This window comes from Acomys russatus, chromosome 1, assembly GCF_903995435.1.
Source record: "Acomys russatus chromosome 1, mAcoRus1.1, whole genome shotgun sequence".
In the NCBI taxonomy this organism is placed as follows: domain Eukaryota; kingdom Metazoa; phylum Chordata; class Mammalia; order Rodentia; family Muridae; genus Acomys; species Acomys russatus.
The window spans coordinates 19,898,185-19,916,546 of record NC_067137.1 but is presented as its reverse complement, the minus strand read 5'-3'; the positions used below and the strand labels follow the sequence as shown (position 1 = coordinate 19,916,546).

The following is an 18,362-nucleotide window of genomic DNA, read 5'->3' as shown; positions in this document are numbered from 1 at the left end:
AATTTTTGCTCCTTTTTTTTTTTTAAACTGTCAGTTATTATATAATTTTCCAAATGGCAAACAAATGACAAGACTGAAGAGAAATGAACGTGCCCTTTTCAGGTCTTTTTAAGTGATATGGTATTTACCATTAAAAATACAGCCTGAATAAAACATCAAACTTGTCACATGGTTTTCAATTAGAAATTAGAGATTTGATGAATAATTTGGGGGTGGAGAGCCAGCTTTAAAATCGAATCAACATGAAAAAGTCAGGCTTAAAGAAATCCTTACTTGCGCTGTTAATAGAGCCCATCTTTCTTGTGTGTGCATGTGTGTTCATGTGCACATGTGTGTGTGTGTGAGTGTGGAGACCTAGATCAACCTCAGGTGTCATTTCTCAGAAGCTTGTTTTCGGGTCTTTGTTTTTATAAGAGGTGTGTGTGGGGTACATACATGTTTGTGCTTTATGCCAGGGTGTGCACATGAGTACATGTATGTGCATACGTGTGGACGTCAACAGTAGCTATCAGGAGCTGGGCATAGTGGTGCACTCCTGTAATCCCAGGACTCAGGGAGGAAGAGGCAGGAGGATCGCTGTGAGTTCGAGGCCAGCCAGAGCTACAAAGCAAGTGTTCTGGAGGACAGCCAGGGCTACACAGAGAAACCCTGTCTCAGAAAACAAGACAAAGTATATATCCAATCACTCTGCACCTTGGTTTTTGAGATGGCCTCCATTACTGAAGCCTGAGCTCAGCAATTTGGCTGGACTGCCACCACAGTGAGCACCAAGGACCTGCCTACCTCTACCTCCTCAGTCCTAGGGTTACAGAGGCACAGACTCAGGTCCCATGCTTGGGCAACAAACATTTCACCAAGAACATCATCTCCCCAACCCCAACCTTGTTCTTCCTCATAAGGTCTTTAAGTAGTCCGAAACTCACCGATCCAGCTAGGAGTCCTGTCCCTACCTCCATAGAGCTGGGATGACAAGAGCACAGGGCCACACTTGACTTTTATGTGGGGGCCAGGGGCACAGAATTCAGCCCTCATGTTTGAGCAGTGACTAGGCAAGCACTTTACTGAGTTATCATCCCAGTTCCTAGAACCATCCCTTCATGAAACTGAGGGAAAAGCCAACTGCTTTACTTAACCAGGGCTGCAGCACACACATCTCATCCTTGTCCACATTGCTCAGATGGTGATGCATTGAGTGCAGGGTTGTAACAGGCCTGCTGTGAAGACATCATCACTAGGAGAATGGAGGACATTTCATAGCATGGTGAGGGAAGGAGACCAAGGACCTGAGAGCCTATGACCAGACAGAGTCTAACAGTTGTGCAGTTTCCAGTCCAGGAGTCCTCTCCCGGAGCTATACCATCCTCAGACCCTCTGAAGATGCATAGGATGGAAGACCACTGTTCTCTCTTTAGAAATAAGCTGACCCCCAACACCATGCTGGCCTTGGGGCTTTTAAAGATTACCCCAAAGTGAAGGTCTCAGAAGCCAAGCCTCCTCATGAGCATTTCCTCCTATCCCCTGGTCCCCATTCTGTCAAGGGGAAGGCAAGAACCTGGGTCTCTCTTCGCTACAGGCAAGCCACAGAATACCATGACTCCTTTACCCAAAGGAAGCCATAAAGCTTCAAAAGCTTCATCTAACACTCCCTCTGTGCTAGAGATGGCCATAAAAGGAGTTCTCCACCCTACCTTGTCTGATGGTAGATCTAAGTCCTTCAATCCATAAAGGGTCCTGTCCATACCCAGGAGGAAACAAGGCAGCTCAGATAGGTTAAAAGATCTAAACCAGCTCTTCTCAGCCTGTGGTTCTCAAGCTCTTTGGGGGATCGACTGGCTCTTTCACTAGGGCCACAGATCAGACATCCTGCATAGCAGACACTTACTTTGCACTTCATAACAGCAGCATAACAGTTATGAAGTAGCAACAAAAAAACTTTATGGTTCCGGGCTCACCTTAACGTGAGGAACTGAATTAAAGGGTAGCAGAAGGACTGACCTAAACAGTGCAGGCCTTCCCTGCTCCCTTTACCAGCATCGGATTGTACCCGTTTCCCCAGTGGTATGTCCTCTACAGCCATCCGTCCTCCACCAGCACACACCAGGTCTTTGAGGCGTCAGTCTGAAGGCTTCTGTGACATGTAAACCAATTACATTTGTTTTGCTTTTCTCTTGTTAACATGTCTTTTGCAATCGGGGCTGTGGCCCACAACATTATGATATGTAGGAAAGACATCATTGCACCCCTACATGGCAAAGAAGCCTCAACAAGAGGAAAGTTTTCCCAAGGTTTCTGCATACCCAGGCAAAGGCTTCCACCGTGGTTGCAGGACCGTTTCCTACAAATGCCTAGTGTACAGAACTCATTCAAAACCCGAGTCCCCCATCCAGTCCCGCCTCCCCCCCCCACCCTGAGCCCATTCCCCCCCATCCCCCGCGGTAGACCAGTGCACCAACTGTATTCTTACAGTCAAGACAATGGCTTCAGGCTAAGGGTGTGGTTCAACTGGGAAAACACTTGCCTTGAAAGCATGAGGATTTTAGTTCAACTTCCTAAAACCTACCCAAGAGCAGACACAGCAGACAGCCCGTGCCTGAAATGCCAAGCTGAGAAGCAGAGACAGTCGAGGCTCCTGACCCTCCTGCCGTAGCTAGCCTGGCCAAAAGGAGCAGGAAAACAGCAAAGGAGACCCAGTCTCAAACACCGTGGAAGGCAAAGACCACAAAGCAAGGCTTCCACATGTACACCACGGCACGTGTGTGCCTGCATTCACACATCCAAGCACGCTTGCACGCACGTGCACACTTGGAACTCTCCGTGGGTGAAGAAACTCTAGATTAGTGGTTCTCAATCTCCCCAGTGCTGTGACCCTTCACTACAGTTCCTAGTGTTGTGGTGACCGCCCCCCCCCAACCACAACATGGTCTTGTTGCTACTTCAGAACTGCAATTTTGCTACTGTTATGAATCATAATGAAAATATCTGATATGTGACAACACACACACACACAGGAGTCGAGACCCACAGGTTGAGAAACACTGCCCTAAGAAGAAGCTGGGGAATCTCACACTGTTCATACCTCCAACCTTGCTGAGTCACCCGTCAGTGGAGACTTAGGCTGTCAGTCTAACTGAAGGGCAAGGAAGAAACTCTAGGTGAGGGGTCCCTGGAACACTCCACATCCTGTTCTTATCCTGAGGCTGTCCTTGCAAAACCTTTTTTATCTTGGCCCAAATATCATCAATTAATCACATCTGGGGAAAAAAAGGTACTATCTCGCTTGCTGACTGCTGAGAAGATTAAATGAGCTAATATGTGAAATGGAGTCTGTGGGTTGGTAAAGTGCTGTGCCAGGGATTACTGCTTCATGTGTGCAGAGGTCCACCCTAACTTAAGCGCCATCACACTCATGAAAAAGATGGCTCGTTTGGCCATGATCACGTAAGGCAGCCGCTCAAAAGTCACATGACTCACTTGCAGAAGTGCTAAGTCTAGGACCTTCTCCCAAATACACAGAATCATAATCTCTGTAATAAACCCAAGAATCTCTATGCCAACCAAACTCTCCAGGTGATTCTGACATGCAGTCCAGTTGCAGGAATACTGTGTTTCTTCAGACAGGTCACACAAAGTTTCTGTTCCTACCAATCGTAGGAAATAAAAGTGTTCTGGTTTCATCTTTCCTGAGATACACTCTGTGAAGAATAGTTTTGTGTCAACTTGACACAAACTAAAGTTACTTAGAGAGAAGGGAACCTAAATTGAGAGAATACCTCAATAGGACTGGGCTGCAGACAAGCCTGTAAGACATTTTCTTAATTAGTGTTGATGGGAAAAGGCCCAGCCCATTGTGGGTGGTGCCATCCCTGGGGCGGTGGTCCTGGGTTCGATAAGAAAGCAGGCTGAGCAAGCCAGTAAGCAGCACCCTCCGTGGCCGCTGCATCAGCTCCTGCCTCCAGGTTCCCGTCATGACATCATTCCGTGATGAACAATAATATGAAAGTATAAACTGAACAAACCCTTTATTCCTCAGTTTGCTTTCGGTCACTAAGACACACACACTAAGATCCAGGGGAACCGTTTGTACATAAACATACACAAAAAGATGTACACAAGACATGTATGTAGGCATGTACAGGTGAAAATGGGAAAACACTAACCAACACAGGAGTAAGGGTACACCCAGTAATAAAGCCTGTCGAGATTCTAAGACCTGTAGGGTAACTGAGCTTTAGAAGGATATACAAATAAGAAGTGGGTAAAATGTTCAGACAAAGAGCGGGCTTCTGGACAGACTCTGGATACAAGACCACTCATCTGCTTCTGATTCTACACCCGCAGGGAACTACCCAGCGCTCACCCCACACACGCGTATGCGCGCGCGCGCGCGCGCGCACGCGCACACGCACACACACACACACACACACACACACACACACACACACACACACCGGACAGGACAGCAGCATCCATCCCAGCACAGTGCCTGGTACCTGGCCGCTTGCCTTCGCCACGTGTTGAGTACAAACCAGGATAAGAGACAGGAAAGGAGTAAAGACGAAGTGCCCCCAAAGGAAAAAGAGCTCTTGTCCCAGATCCCTGGGGCAAAACTAAGAATAAGTCAGCTGAAGGTAATGAGATTCAGCACAAAACAGAGAAAGTTCATGTCCCTCCAGGCATCATTAACTGCACCACACAGAGCAGAACCACCTAGGGAAAAAGAAGAAAGAAAGAAAGAAAAAAAAAAAAACCCCTACAGATCCGTGGTCAGGGTCTGTGTCAGTGAGAAAACAGATCCTGTACTGCAAAGGCTGCCTGATGGACATGCCAATCAACCTCACCACTCCCTGCTTAACCACCTCCAACGCTCATGGTCCTTCCTGACTTGACCTGGACATGCTGCCTCCAAATCGTTCCTCTGACCTCCCCAGGCTTCATACGGTCTTGTTCCTTCAAATCTGACTTATTCTCTACTTGGGATGCCCTCTGCCTACTGGCTACCACTCCATCCTTCTCACCTCGGCTGTTGTGTCCCCCTTCAGGAAGCCCCCGGCTCCCATGACACCCAGTGCAGTGAACTATCTGGCTGTCAATTCTGTATGTCTTGGACCACTGATGAGCAAAACCACCCTCCAGCTAGGAGCAAATCCTGGATCTCTGCATCCTGGGTCCAGGCTTATTTTGACCAACTAACAAGGGCAAGATTCCAAAACACAAGAAGCGTCTATAGGGATCCAAGTGGGAGAATTCTATGGTGGTTTGAGTTCAAATCCAGAATGATCTAAGGTGAATTACTTAAAGACTCTCCACCTGTCTCCCCATCTATGAGATAAAAACAGCATTCAACAACAACTCATGAAGAAGGCACCCACTATGGGCATGCACTCAGCACACAGTAGGCCTTACCAAAGGTACTTATCGATGAGATCCCCTCCCACACAACACAGCAGGGTTTTCCTCTTTCAGACCACCAGCTCCTCCCACTCCTAGAAGCTGCCCAGCACTCACAAAGGTTGTTTAGCTGCCAGCAAATCCCCCAAAGGCCTCGCTCTGTTTCCCCTGTTCAAGGCTGCAGAAAAGAAGGACTTGGGCTCTGAATCTCAACAGAGAGCCAGTAGGGGGAACCTTCCACTCCTTTGGGCTGCACTGACTGGACAAGAGTTTGAAAAGCCATTTGGATTCCCATTTCCCCAACTCCTGCTAGTAGCATGGTTTCTGTTCTTATGGGCTCCTTCGTGGTGTTCTGAGCGCATTCAACTTTCAACAAAGCCCCATGGCACCATGGGCAGGTCCTGTGGGCAGGGAAGGCACCCACTGGGGAGTCTTCAGGGAGCTGGCGCTAGTGTTGCTCACGTGCTCAGCACACTCTGGTCATCAACCTCCTCCTCCTCTGGGGCCTGGAAGCAGAGGGAAGGAGCTCCACTCCGCACATCCACCAGACTTCTCATGGGTGTCAGCATTGCCCACTCAGCCAACCTCCAGTTACCCTCCAGCAGTACCCACTGACCGCCAGTTCCAAGGTGGCTAGTCCGTAGCGCCCCCTCGGCCGCCGGACAGCTAGTTAAATTAAGTTGGAAGCCTGGCTCTCCCTGCGAGCGCGCGCCCACCACCCACGCCCACTGCCACTTACACACGCCACGGATCTGGAGACTCCCCAAGCTTCTTAAATTCCTCAAGCACCTCCTCATGGCCGAAACCCGCGCCCGTACCTACTTGCAGCACCCAGACACCCTGCTTTGGAACCTTCAAACCCAGCGCGTGGACCGTGCGCCCTCCCGCCGGCCAGTGCCTGGCGACCTGCGCGCCATCAAACGGCGTACCTTGGGGGTCTGCACTTCGGGTCCCAGCGGCACCTCCAACTTCCTCTTGGTGACCCAGAAGAACAGCAGCACGGTGATCCAGAGCACCCCGAAGATGGGCAGCGCCAAGCGGCGAGTCAGGCGCCGCATGGTCCCCTCTGCCTGTTCCTCTCGGTGGCGACGCGTCCCTGGGGCACCCCCCGGCGGTCAGGAACGGCGGGGCACGAGTCGCCCAGCGCCTTGCTCTAGGGGTAACGCTGCTCCTGGGATCCTGATGTTAGGTGGTGGGATCCTACCCCGCCGGCTTCAGAGAAAAGCTACAGCCAGGAACGGAGCAGCAAGGGGCGCTGGAGACTCGAGATGCGGCCGGAAAGGGACGAGGGGCAGCTTAGCCTGGCACCGGCTCCAGCCGGAGAGCCGCGGTGGCCGCCGAGATGCTGCTGCGCGCTGCTGCTGCCTTTGCCGGTGGCCGCTGCGAGGGAAACTGACTAGAGCAGCCGGGAAGGTGGAATCTGAGGCTGTGCCCGGCACCCACGGAGGAGCACTAGGAGGAGGGAGCGCGGAGGGAGGGCGGGCCCGACAGACAGACTGACTCCTAGGGAGAGCTGGGCGGGAGCGAACCCAGCTCTGAGAGGGAGGCGGGGGGGGGGGGGGGTGCTACCGCCTCCTGCCAACCAAGGAGCACCGAACGTTTGAGGGACCTTGGAAGAGGCTCTCTGACCATCCCGGGCTGTGGTTGTGCTGGACGTAGTAGGGCGGGGACAGGTTATGGGGAGGCCGGCTACACCAGCTGCAAGCTGATACTTAAGGACCAACCCGTGCCAGGTGAGGCACTGCCTGGGAGGAGTTCCTGTTCTCTGCGTGGTGTTGCACGTGGTGTTCACACCAAGGTCTACACCAGCTGCAAGCTGATACTTAAGGACCAACCCGTGCCAGGTGAGGCACTGCCTGGGAGGAGTTCCTGTTCTCTGTGTGGTGTTGCACGTGGTGTTCACACCAAGGTCCTCTAGCAGGAGCCATCACTTGGATAGTGGGGTTGACACAGACGCTGCCTCAAATTCAGGCTCACTTGCTTGGTCATTTCAGGGTCAAGCTCAGGTTCAGCCATTTCCCCAGGGTTTTTCTTTTCTTTTGAGCAGGTGCCCGGCAACTTTCTCCTCTTAATGGAAAACTGAGCCAGTCTAAATTTAACTTGAAAGATGTCCTTTTAAAAAATTAAGGCACATTTATCTCCCTGGGGAGTTTTCTCTCCTTGTAAAGTATCGGGGCTTGCTGGAGGCGGGGCGGGGGTCTTAAGTTAGCACAACTACAGGAAACTATGGAAAAGTGGTCTTGGGAGTGTAAGTAATAGGTACAATGGACTATCTTTCAAAATCTCTTTCCCACTTGCTTTTAAGGAATGTGTCTTCCAGTTATAGACTAAAGTCACTTGGATTTAGACACAGAGAAATCTGAATCCATTTTCCACATAAGCCTCCGGTAGGCTGGAATTCTAGCCATATCTCCAGGGAAGAGTGGTTCTTAACCTAGCCTACTGTACCAACAGAGCAAATCAAAGCTGCGTCCTAGCCCTTCCTTAAATCTCAGAAATGGATGTGAGCACTGAAGAGTACAGAGAAAAAAGGCAAAAGTTTTTTATTTGTTTGTTTGTTTGTTTGTTTTTCCAAAGTCTGGGGAGTAGTGGCCACTGGAGTCGAGTCATTTTAGTTAGAGAGATGCTGGCTCCAAGTTTCTCAAGGTGAGAATGACACAGCAAGTAGGACAGCTGCGTGCTCCCTGCCATCTTCGTTCACTGAGCTAGAGCTTGGTATAGGGGCAACGCCCACACCTGACTGCAGGTGAGAAAGGTGTCAATCAGCTCTCATTCCGTGCCATGGAGCCCTCAAGACACGTGCTACTCAGAGCTGCTCAGAGATGGAGGAGGCCACAGGAAGCCTCCAGTATTTGGTAGCTTGTCTTTCAGCCATAAGGCAGCCCTGCCCAAAGGCCCTGGAGTGTCCTGGATCAGGGATGTGGGTAAGAAGTTTGGGGCTGGAAACAGCTGTGGGAATCAAACAGCCAGAAAAGGCTTGCCAGCCCATTTCAAGACACAGCTGAGCTTGTTGAGCACCACACAGATCCCTCCTGATGTCCCCCCACTTGTCTTTGTTGAACCCCTAGCCTCTCCAGTTGTTGCTTTAGGCAGACAAAGGCCTGGGTAGCTAATGCCGTGGGAGGGATGGGACATGGCAAGAGCACCAACTCCTGCAGCTTTCTGAGCTCCCCAGATCTCTTCCAGGGGCCTCACCCTAGACCCCTAGTCCTGGGACTCAAAGTGTTCTATGTCAGCGCTACAGGGAACACCCCAGCCCCGACCCCAAGCAAGCTGTGGAGCCGCTGGGGGCTCCAAGCAGGAGCTGCAGCACCGGAGTCCATTGCTCAGCGCTTTGTGATGCTGTTTCTGAGTAACAGATGGCAGACGGTTACACAACACCACCGCCAAGCTCCTGAGATGGTGCAGCCCCACACTGCCTGCTGCCGAGGCACTTCATTTGGACAGTTTGGCATACAGGAAAACCAAGGCCCTGGGGTGAGACAGCTCCATAGGGGTGTGTGTGTGTGTGTGTGTGTGTGTGTGTGTGTGTGTGTGTGTGTGTAATACTGGGAAGACTGGAGATTTTCTTCTAAAGTGCTTGCCCTTGACTCATTTTGTCTCCTTCTCACATGAGGAAAGAGTCCCTGGGCCTTGAAAGATTTCTAAAGAATCCAGGTTTGCTAAGTGCTGTTAGCTGACCCAACCATAGGGCATTTTGGTCTAGGTTGTCAGGCCAGTAAGTGTCATTACAATTGGAATAGATTGCAAGAGAGTCTTGAAACTTCTGGAAGCCAGACGACTCTCCAAGCAGGTCCCAGCCCTGTACGTCTCTTCTGAGATCCAATGTACCTAGAGGTCCCCAAGCTTGGGCAGATGTTTGCTAATCAGGTTGGGGGATGTGGCAATGGCTCAGTCTGTACAGTGCTTGCTTTGCAAGCACAAGGTTCTGAGCCCCATCGCCAGAACTCACTTAAAAAGAGAAACTATGATCTTGTAAACCCAGAGCTAAGGAAGCAGAAAGAGGTAGGTCCCTAAGGGTTCTCTGGTCAGCTCCCCTAGTCTGCTTGGTGAGTTCTTGGCCAGGGAGAGACCCTGCCTTAAAAAATCAAGATGGATGATGCCTGAGAAATGGCACCCAAGGTTATCCTCTGGCACCCACAGGCATGTGCACATCTACCCACACAAGAATACACAGGCACATGTGTCAGCATAAATGACACAGAGCTGTGTTTGACCCTACAAGGGGGCTTAACTGTATCATTAGTGACTAACCAAAACTGCTTTTTTTTTTTTTCCTTATCACAACCAATATAGGAAGGAAAAGCTCCAAGCAAAAGATTTTGGCAGGAAATTAAAAAAAAAAAAAAAAGGCTGACTCTTCATTCAGCCTAAATAAATCTACCTCCTGGTCACGATTCTTCAGCCAGTTCATCTCTCTAGGTTCCAATTTGCCCCCCATGTAATGTGACATTCTTGCAAAGAACCCCTCGGTTCATGTGTTTTAGGGTCTAACCTTCCTTTGTCCCTGGATTTGGACTCTCTGTGCCACTCCTGTCACTGCTAAGTTCCATATAAGCTGTTCTCTCCTCACAGGCAAAGACATTAGAGAGCAAATTGGGTACTGGAGCAGATGTGAGTCATTCGTGTTAGTATAAAAACTACGGAATAAAACCCATTATGGCCCCCAGAAAGCTGTGTAAAGCAGCATATGGAGCAAGTGTAAGCTGGAAACAGGAGGAAGCTGAGAAGTCCGATGCATATGCTCTGTGGCGGCGTTTGCTGTGGGGTTTCACACGTTGCTCTCCTTTCCTTTAGCTGTCTGCCTGTCACTCCCCTTCAGCTCACTGCACAGGCAGCAGCCTTTGTTCCTTTTGAATCAGATTCCTCAAGCCCCTTCTGCCCACCCTGAATTCGGGATGGAGGGTGGGGGAGGGGGTAAATGCGTATGGGTTCTTGCATGTGTGCCTGTATGCATATCTTGCCATCTGCGTGCTTACCAGACCTGTCACCACCTGTGAGAGGCCCCTGGTGCCAGGCCTCACAAAATTTGACCTACTGGTGCTAGACACTTTTCTGTGGAGTCTTTTACCTCTTCTAGGGCAGGAGGAAGAAGGTGAACAGGGGCCAGGCAGATGGTAGCACATAAGATGAGAGGCATGCGTGCTGCTCCAGCCCTGGCAGGGTTCCCCGGCAGGGGGAAAGGAAAGAGTGATAGGGAGCATTCAAAGATGTCTGTCTTTATTCCACAGCCCTACAGGCTCAGGTCTTTGAGCCAATCCCTGCAGTGGACCCTGCTCAAGTTTTAGCTGTAAATAATGCATCAGCCCCCCCTCTGCCTCTGCATTCTTGTTTCTTCTTGCCATCATAGATCCTGTCAAAAATCACACGTCCTGCGTCTCCTACCAGGACTTTTACTGCAGTGAGAGATGGAATCATCTGGGCTGAGTGGTAAGGGAGAATGCTATTTAGCAACCCCATGCCCACCCTTTCTACCACATCGGTATGTCTTTGTCAAAGGAATAAAGGCAGGTGGCTTTTTCTTTGATGAGTCCATGGGTGGCTCCGTCTAGCAGGGAAGGCACCTAGCAGTCACCTCTCTGCGTCTTTCCCTATTAGACATTTCACTTCATGCTCCCTCTCCCCCAGCCCTTCCCTCCATGTTTTTATTTTCTTATACACTACTGTGTAATTTGCTTCCTTGAAAGGGAGTTAGGTTTTTGCATTTTCAAAAGCCTGCTTTTTCATTATTTTGAAATGTGCCCCAAACTTTCTTTGCTCCTTATCCAAATGCCAAGCGTAAATTTTACTACTGCTGCAATGATAGGTCTTAGCTAGTTTGTAGAAACTGGTTTGATCAGCAAGGATAGAAGTCCCTCACCCACATTTTGCACCAAAAGTGCAATGTTCTAGCTGGTGTGAAGGAGTGACACAGCTTAATAAAAGAAAAACAAAAGAAAAATCTTTAGCCCAAATTAGCTAGTGGGGACTCTGAAAGAATAGTCCAAAAAATAGGGGAACCCAATGGCAATTGTCATGCCCTGGATCCCACAGGTCAAAGGGAGATAGTAAAAAAAAAAAAAAAAAATGGTCATCTTTCTTGGTAGCCTTCAGCTTGGACGTGTGCGCCTAAAGTCAAAGTGAAGGTGAAAGCTAAGTCTTAGAGTACCTAAATTGTAGGGAGGCCTCTATGGTCTGCTGGAAACTTACTCAAAGAGGTGCCAAGCATGCTCTAAGAGTGGATGGCCACAAATTTAGGACAAGCACCAGAGGTCAAGGCACATTTTGTATGGAGCCACTGGAAGCATTGCAGGCCGAGAAGCAGGACCCCAGGCCTCAGTTTGCTTGCGTTTCCTCTGCTCATGTTTTCTTACATAACAGTCAACAATTTCCTCTCTCATAGTCTAGACACTTCTGGTATAGATAATAAACTTGATGACTAATGAGAGAATTTTCAGTGAGGTTTCTAGAAGAAAGATTGCTTCATATGTGGGCCTTTGTTCTTTGAGTTGTTATACATTTTGAGTTTGAGGAACCCTAAATAGTCACATGAGACTATTATTGACAATATGGACAAACCAGGCTGGCCTTGTGTAGCACATAGAATGGTGCCATTGCTTTTTCTGATCCTGTCCACACAACTTAAGATGTTCACCGATCCCTGGAAGCACCTGGGTTCCTTTAGGAGACAAAGAGCTCCTGCACCCAGACTCTAATCCTCATCCCAATTACCTGTTCCTCTGGCCCACATGCCCACATAAGCCATGCAGGTAGCATGAATGGATGAAATGAGAGAAGCCAAGGAATAGTGGTGAAAACATGATAAAAATAGTAGGGACCATTGGCGTGTGTGGCACAGTGATCAGAGCAGTAGGGAATGTGGGGGGCATGGAAAGCCAACAATGTTCTCCCACACCTGGCCACCACCAACACAAATCAACTGCAGCCATGGTTTTCCAGATTATCAACAGGAACAGATGTCTAGATGGTGATGTAACATCATGAAGCCTCCTGGACCATCACTGTAGGTTGCTAACTCAATAACCCCTCCCTTTACCAAAAACAAAACAAAACAAAAGGATGGAGTAAACAAAACTGCTATGTAATCTGGATCTAGCCTGCTGCTTGTTAGTTTGCCAACTGTGGGTGGCCACAAGCAGATGTTCCTGAATACTGCCCCCTACCTTGGAGACAGACTTAACTACGACAAAGGGGAAAATGAATAAGATGATTCAATCGTAGGGGTCCAGTGAGGGACCTTGGTGATCTTTTAGTTCAGCATTCTTTAGTTTGTGCTTGAAGAAAATCTGCATGATCTACCAAGAGCAAGACAGAGCGCTCAAGGTCAGCTTGAATGATATACCATATCCACCCTGCTGTAGTCCCCACCCTTCCTCACTATACACCATGCTCCCAAGGGTCATTCTTCCCCAGCTTTGACAGGCCAAGAGGAGGAAAGAGCAAAGACACTTCTGGGAGTGGAGATGGGGAAGTCATTAAACCCAGAAGTTTCCAGATACTCATCAAAATGACAAAGATATTATAAACCTAGATTCTGAGCAGTTTGCTCAGAAAATATAAGCTGGCAATTTGAACAAAGACTTGAGCATTAAAGATCTGGTCCCTCCTCATGTGTCTCAGGTCGATGACAGTATGACTCCTAGCTAGAAGTACCTGGGTCCACCTGAAAATTAGCTACATCCCAACAGGAAAATCATTTTTAGAGCCATGTTCTGCACCTGTCTTCCATTTCACTCACTAAGTACAGTACAAATATTAATTAAACATAGGTTATTTGAAAAGTGCTTTTAGCGTTTGAACTTAACTGAGTTTCATCAGAAAATTATATTAATATTATCCCCCTGTTGTAGTTTTCTCTCTGCAGACAATTTATTTCACCCATCCCCTGGCTATCTCACCTTTTGGGTCATCATTTTCAGGAGACAAGTGAAAATAATATTTCTCTTGAGCACAAAGGAGCCAAATCCCCTTCTCTGGCTTGATCCAACAAAGGCCAGTTTGAATGGTAATGGAAAAGAAGCCTGGCGTACAGACTAAGCAGAAATCCTCGGGGAAACATAAAGCATCTCTTTGGGGAAAAGGAATCGTTTATACTTATGAGGTAGGAGATTTTCAATTTATAAAGGTTTTCTATTTCTTTTGATTGCCAGGATAACTGCATTCCAGAAAGGTTGGCCTTCTCCTGTATTAAGACAGAACTGCCTCTCAGATCTGGAATGCTGATTCAAAAACGATGAGTGACAAGCATCTCTCTGCTTGCGCTGGACCACCAGCCTGCAAGGGGGGGCATGTGGGGGAGGGTTGAAGCAGTGCAGATCGCAGGGTTAAAATCCATTACCCAGAGAGATGGGAAGGTTCCTTTCACTGATTCCTTCCCCCATCTCGGCTCCCAGGCCTGAATTCCAAATTGATTTCCTTAATAACTATTAAAGATCTTTTTAATTAAACCAGGCATCCTCTTCCTTGGCAAACTTTTCTTGATGACATCTCTGGTTAATTAAAGGTTTAAGCTGCAAAGACGTATTACATAAGAACAAGGGAGGCTGCTTTATGGGGTGCCAGTGAAGGTTCCTGCTGGTTCCTGCAGCAGAAACCTAGCTCTCTCTGCTAAAGAGCTGTGCCTGTCTTCTTTGCCAGGCAAGCAAGACCTCGGACAGTGTTCACAGTAAAGGTGGTCAAGGGGAGGGAGGGAGTTAGGTTTTCTGTTTCTTGTGTCTCTGTTTCTCCTTTTCAACCTGCCTGGTAAGTGTTCCTCAAGTGTTTCTCATTAAAAAATCACTCCTTTTGATCCCAATTCAATGATGCTGACAAAACATTTTTACCTTAATCCAAACTTCCTGAGGTAGCTGATACATTTGTAATAGAAGAAAGAATAAAAGGCCTTTTCACCCATCAATAAAATGCAGCCACCAGAGAACATGCCAGTTACTTATTAAAAGAAATAAAAACAATGTAAGGTGTGTGTATGAGAGAGAGAGAGAGAGAGAGAGAGAGAGAGAGAGAGAGAGAGAGAGAGAGAGAGAGAGAGAGAGAGAGAGAACAAAGTGTAGAGAATGTCACTAAAAAGCAACACTTTTCTTCACTCAAGGTTAAATAGCTCTTAAGGTGGGAATTTCACCTCTGAGCTTGTCTTTCTGCCACTGAGATTTGAAACAACAGATTTTGAACCTAGATGTCCATTTGAATTGAGGAATTAACTCTGCTGTTAAAAAGTTGACTGTTTCTACCTCACCAGTTTTCCTCTCACCTGCCTGCACCTCACCTGCTTCCACCTCACCTGCTCCCACTTCACCGCCCTGCACCTCACCTGCCTGCTGAAAGTTTACAAATAGATTATCTAGGCACTTAAGTTTGGTAAGCACTGGCTTACTAAATGCCTTCAAACGAGCTCGATGCAACTTGTAGGCCTGCAAAAATGGCGAGGATATCCCCTCTTTCTGTATTTTTGTCTGACAGATATCTGGGATAAGCAAGACAAGCAAAGAGAACTAACTAGAGCCTCACTGGTATTGTTAAGAAAAGGGAGCTCCAATTCAATGAGACACCAAAGAGGAAAAGAAAAAGACCACACAGAGACTATGCGCTCTACATCAATAATGCATTAGCCATTAGAAAGACTCAGAATCATCGGGCATGGTGGCATATGCCTTTAATCCCAGCACTTGGGAGGCAAATGCAGGCAGATCTCTGAGTTCAAGGCCAGCCTGGTCTACAGAGCAAGTTCCAGGACAGCCAGGGCTACACAGAGAAACCCTGTCTCAAAAGGACTCAAAGGGGGAGAGGAAAGAAGGAAAAGGAGATAAATTGATTCAGAATCAGCTGGAGAGCTTATACTACTGGCCATTTGATTATAGCATTAATTTAAACATGTATAGAAAACATATTCATAGTACTCAGCACACATGTGATATGAGGCATGCGATTTTGCTTTGTCACATGTCCATTAGGGTTTCTATTGCTACAACAACAACAATAACAACAACAAATGACCAAAAAACAAGTTGAGAAAAAAAAAAAAAAAAAGGATTTGATCGGCTTACACTTTCACATTGCTGTTCACCACCAAAGGCAGTCAGAACAGGAACTCAAACAGAGCAGGCCATGGAGGAAGTGCTGCTTTCTGGCTTGCTTCTCCTGCCTTGCTCAGCTGGCTTTCTTATAGAACCCAAGACCACTCAACCCAGGGATAGCACGCCCCAAATGGCCTGAGCCCTCCCCCATTGATCACAAATTAAGACAGTCCCTTACAGTTGAATCTCATGGAGCATTTTCATCAGCTGAGGTTCCTCTCAGATGACTCTAGCTTGTGTCAAGTTGACCCAAAACCAGCCAGCACAACCGGTAACTCAGGTTCAAAAAAAACAAAAAAACAAAAATGTTAGCGCTTAGCAGCTGTGCTTGGGCCACTCAAAAATGTCTGTGCAATTGTTGAACCAGTAAAGGTGAAGACGGGGCATTGTCATGCGCAGTGCCTATGTTAGCGTGCCATCACTACTACAAACACCCGAAAACACTGACTTATAAAGACAACAAGCGGATGTAGGCTTACAGTTTGGGAAGCTTCTATCCGTCTATGATTGATAACACTTCTTTGGATCCTTGATGAGGTAGCACGTCATGGCAAGAACATGTGGCAAAGCTAAACCACATGCCTCATATCCAGAGAAAAGCGGGGGGGGGGGGGGGGGGGGAGGGAAAGAGGCTGAGGTCCCAAAATCTCCATTCAAAGGGATTCGCCCAGTGACCTAAATCTCCTTCATGGCCTCTGAAAAGTTCTAATACCTCCTAACAGTGCCACCCTGAGGACCAGGCCTTGAACACATGGGCCTCTGGGGATATTTAATTAAAGTGTGCCAGCTTGAATAGGAATGGCGCCATGGACTCATGTGTTTCAATGCTTGGCCCATAGGGAGGGGCACTACTAGGAGATGTGGCCTTGCTGAAGGAAGTGTGTCACTGTGGAGGCAGGCTCTGAGGTCTCTTATGCTCAAGCTACACCTAGTGTGACACACAGTGTCCTGCTACCTGTGGATCAAGATGCAGAACTCTCAGCTCCTTCTCCAGCACCATGTCTGCCTAGATTCTGCCATGCTTCCCGCCATGATGATAATGGACTAAACCTCTAAAACTGTAAGTCAGCCCCAATAAAATGTTTTTCTTTGTAAGAGTTGCTGTGGTCATGGTGTCTCTTCACAGAAAAACAAAAACAAACAACAACAAAAACTAAACTAAGACACACAGTGAGCCTAAACCAGAGGTATCCAACCTTCTGACATTGCAACATGGTGTGGTCATCTATGGATGTCAGGCTGCGCTCATAGGTATCTTTGGATGCACATAGCCTGTGGGCTGCAGGTTGGATACACCCAACCAAATAATAACCATAAACAACTCAGAACTATGTCAGCATGTATTCCCTAGGATTAATTCCCTAGGATTAATTACATCCTCCAATATAACCTGCATCACATTCCACAATACATCTAACTGAATACAAAATAATGCCCATATCATACAACTCAGAGTCCATAATCAAACTTCTAGAGAACTTAGAAAGACAACACAAAGGAAAATGAAACAAAAGCAAATCTTCCCTGGGATAAATTCCCAAGAATTTTGATCCAGTTAGGTGATAATTGTGTTTTGAGAAACCTGGCTGCAAATAAGTAAGAACTTTTAAGTTCACTCTTTTGTGCTCAAAACTTGCTTGGCCATTGAGTGACGCTTTGCCTTCATTATTTCATCAGGTCTTCCAGCAATATCGCCCTAAGGCAGGTGAGGGCAATATAGACCAAGATTGACCTTCATCTTCCCAGACCCTCTTGGTAACTCACAGTGCAGGAGGCTGGGTGTTTTCACTGTTTCTTCCTCTGCCCCTGTGATTTGTTTCCGGAGATCCCACTTTCCTAGAGGTTGATGTTGTCATCTGCAAGGGGAAGGGCTGAACCACCGGACTCTGAGACGGCGTCCATCTTTATCTGCTAGGCAATGTGTTCCTGACTCCTTTTCTAAAATGCTCTACTCCTCATCTCCATTTAGATCCAGAACGAACTTATGAAGAGGCTTATTGAGTCATACGGGGAAAACCCACTATTAGGAGGTTGTTGAGAAAACGATGAAATTGGCAAAAACCCTCCCACTTGCCATGGCTAAATATGGCCAGAATGCTGAGTCTTTGCCTCCCAAGCTCTCAGCCTAAAGACAGCATGGGTTAGAGCCGTGGTTCACAACCTTCCTAAGGCTATGGTCCTTTAATTCAGCCCCCCATGTTGTGATGATCCCCAACCATAAAATTATTTTTGTTGCTACTTCATAACTATAATTTTTTGCTACTGTTATGAATCTTAATGTATATATTAGTGTTTTCTGATGGTCTTAGTTTGGGGTCATGACCCACACAGGTTGAGAACCACTGGCTTAGTGAGAGTGAGCCTCCACCTAGGAATGGGGCTCACACTTCTCTTCCTTGTTCCTATAAGAGGAACAATGAATTCTAAGAGCACACCCTCTCACTGCTAAGTTCTTAATACTCACCTTACTTCCCCATCCTTCCCTGTACACGAGCATGACCATCCATGACCCCTGCCAGGTTCTCTACCGTGCCCCAGAACTGGTCCACAGCAGAGCTGGGGACTGCCAGGTTAAGATCAGAGCTATTTAAGATTCTTCACCTGGGGAGATTTTCATTTTATATGTATTGTGTGAATTTTTTACTACTGGAGCATATTCAAGCATCACTTGTGTAATTAAAAATAAATAATTAAAATCCTTGATGGCTGATGGGTTTTTCTTTTCGGTCTCACAAAGACAAAGCAATCTCTAGGGTGCAGAAAATGACTCTGAAGTTTGCACTGGTGTGTGTTGAGGGGGTTGGTGGTGGCATGGAATTCCATTTGCAGGAGCTAAGTGGCAATGCTCCATGGATGCTAATACAATAACGTTTAACCCCTTATGTAGTGTCTTAGGTAGGGTTA

The 18,362-nt window shown here is 47.6% G+C and overlaps 1 protein-coding gene across 3 annotated transcripts in view; it reads right to left on the bottom strand.

The window, feature by feature from the left end:
- Galnt14 (polypeptide N-acetylgalactosaminyltransferase 14) overlaps positions 1 to 18,362 on the bottom strand; it is a 311,256-nt gene that overhangs the window by 224,085 nt on the left and 68,809 nt on the right. For 2 of the 3 annotated variants that reach the window (XM_051168958.1, XM_051169180.1), the window contains exon 1: positions 6,318 to 6,614. The exons of the other annotated variant lie outside the window; for it this stretch is intronic. In XM_051168958.1, coding sequence (XP_051024915.1) covers positions 6,318 to 6,446 — 129 coding nt within the window. In that variant the 5' untranslated portion in view covers positions 6,447 to 6,614. Of the gene's footprint in view, positions 1 to 6,317; positions 6,615 to 18,362 lie in introns of those variants that run through there. 3 annotated transcript variants of the gene reach the window in all.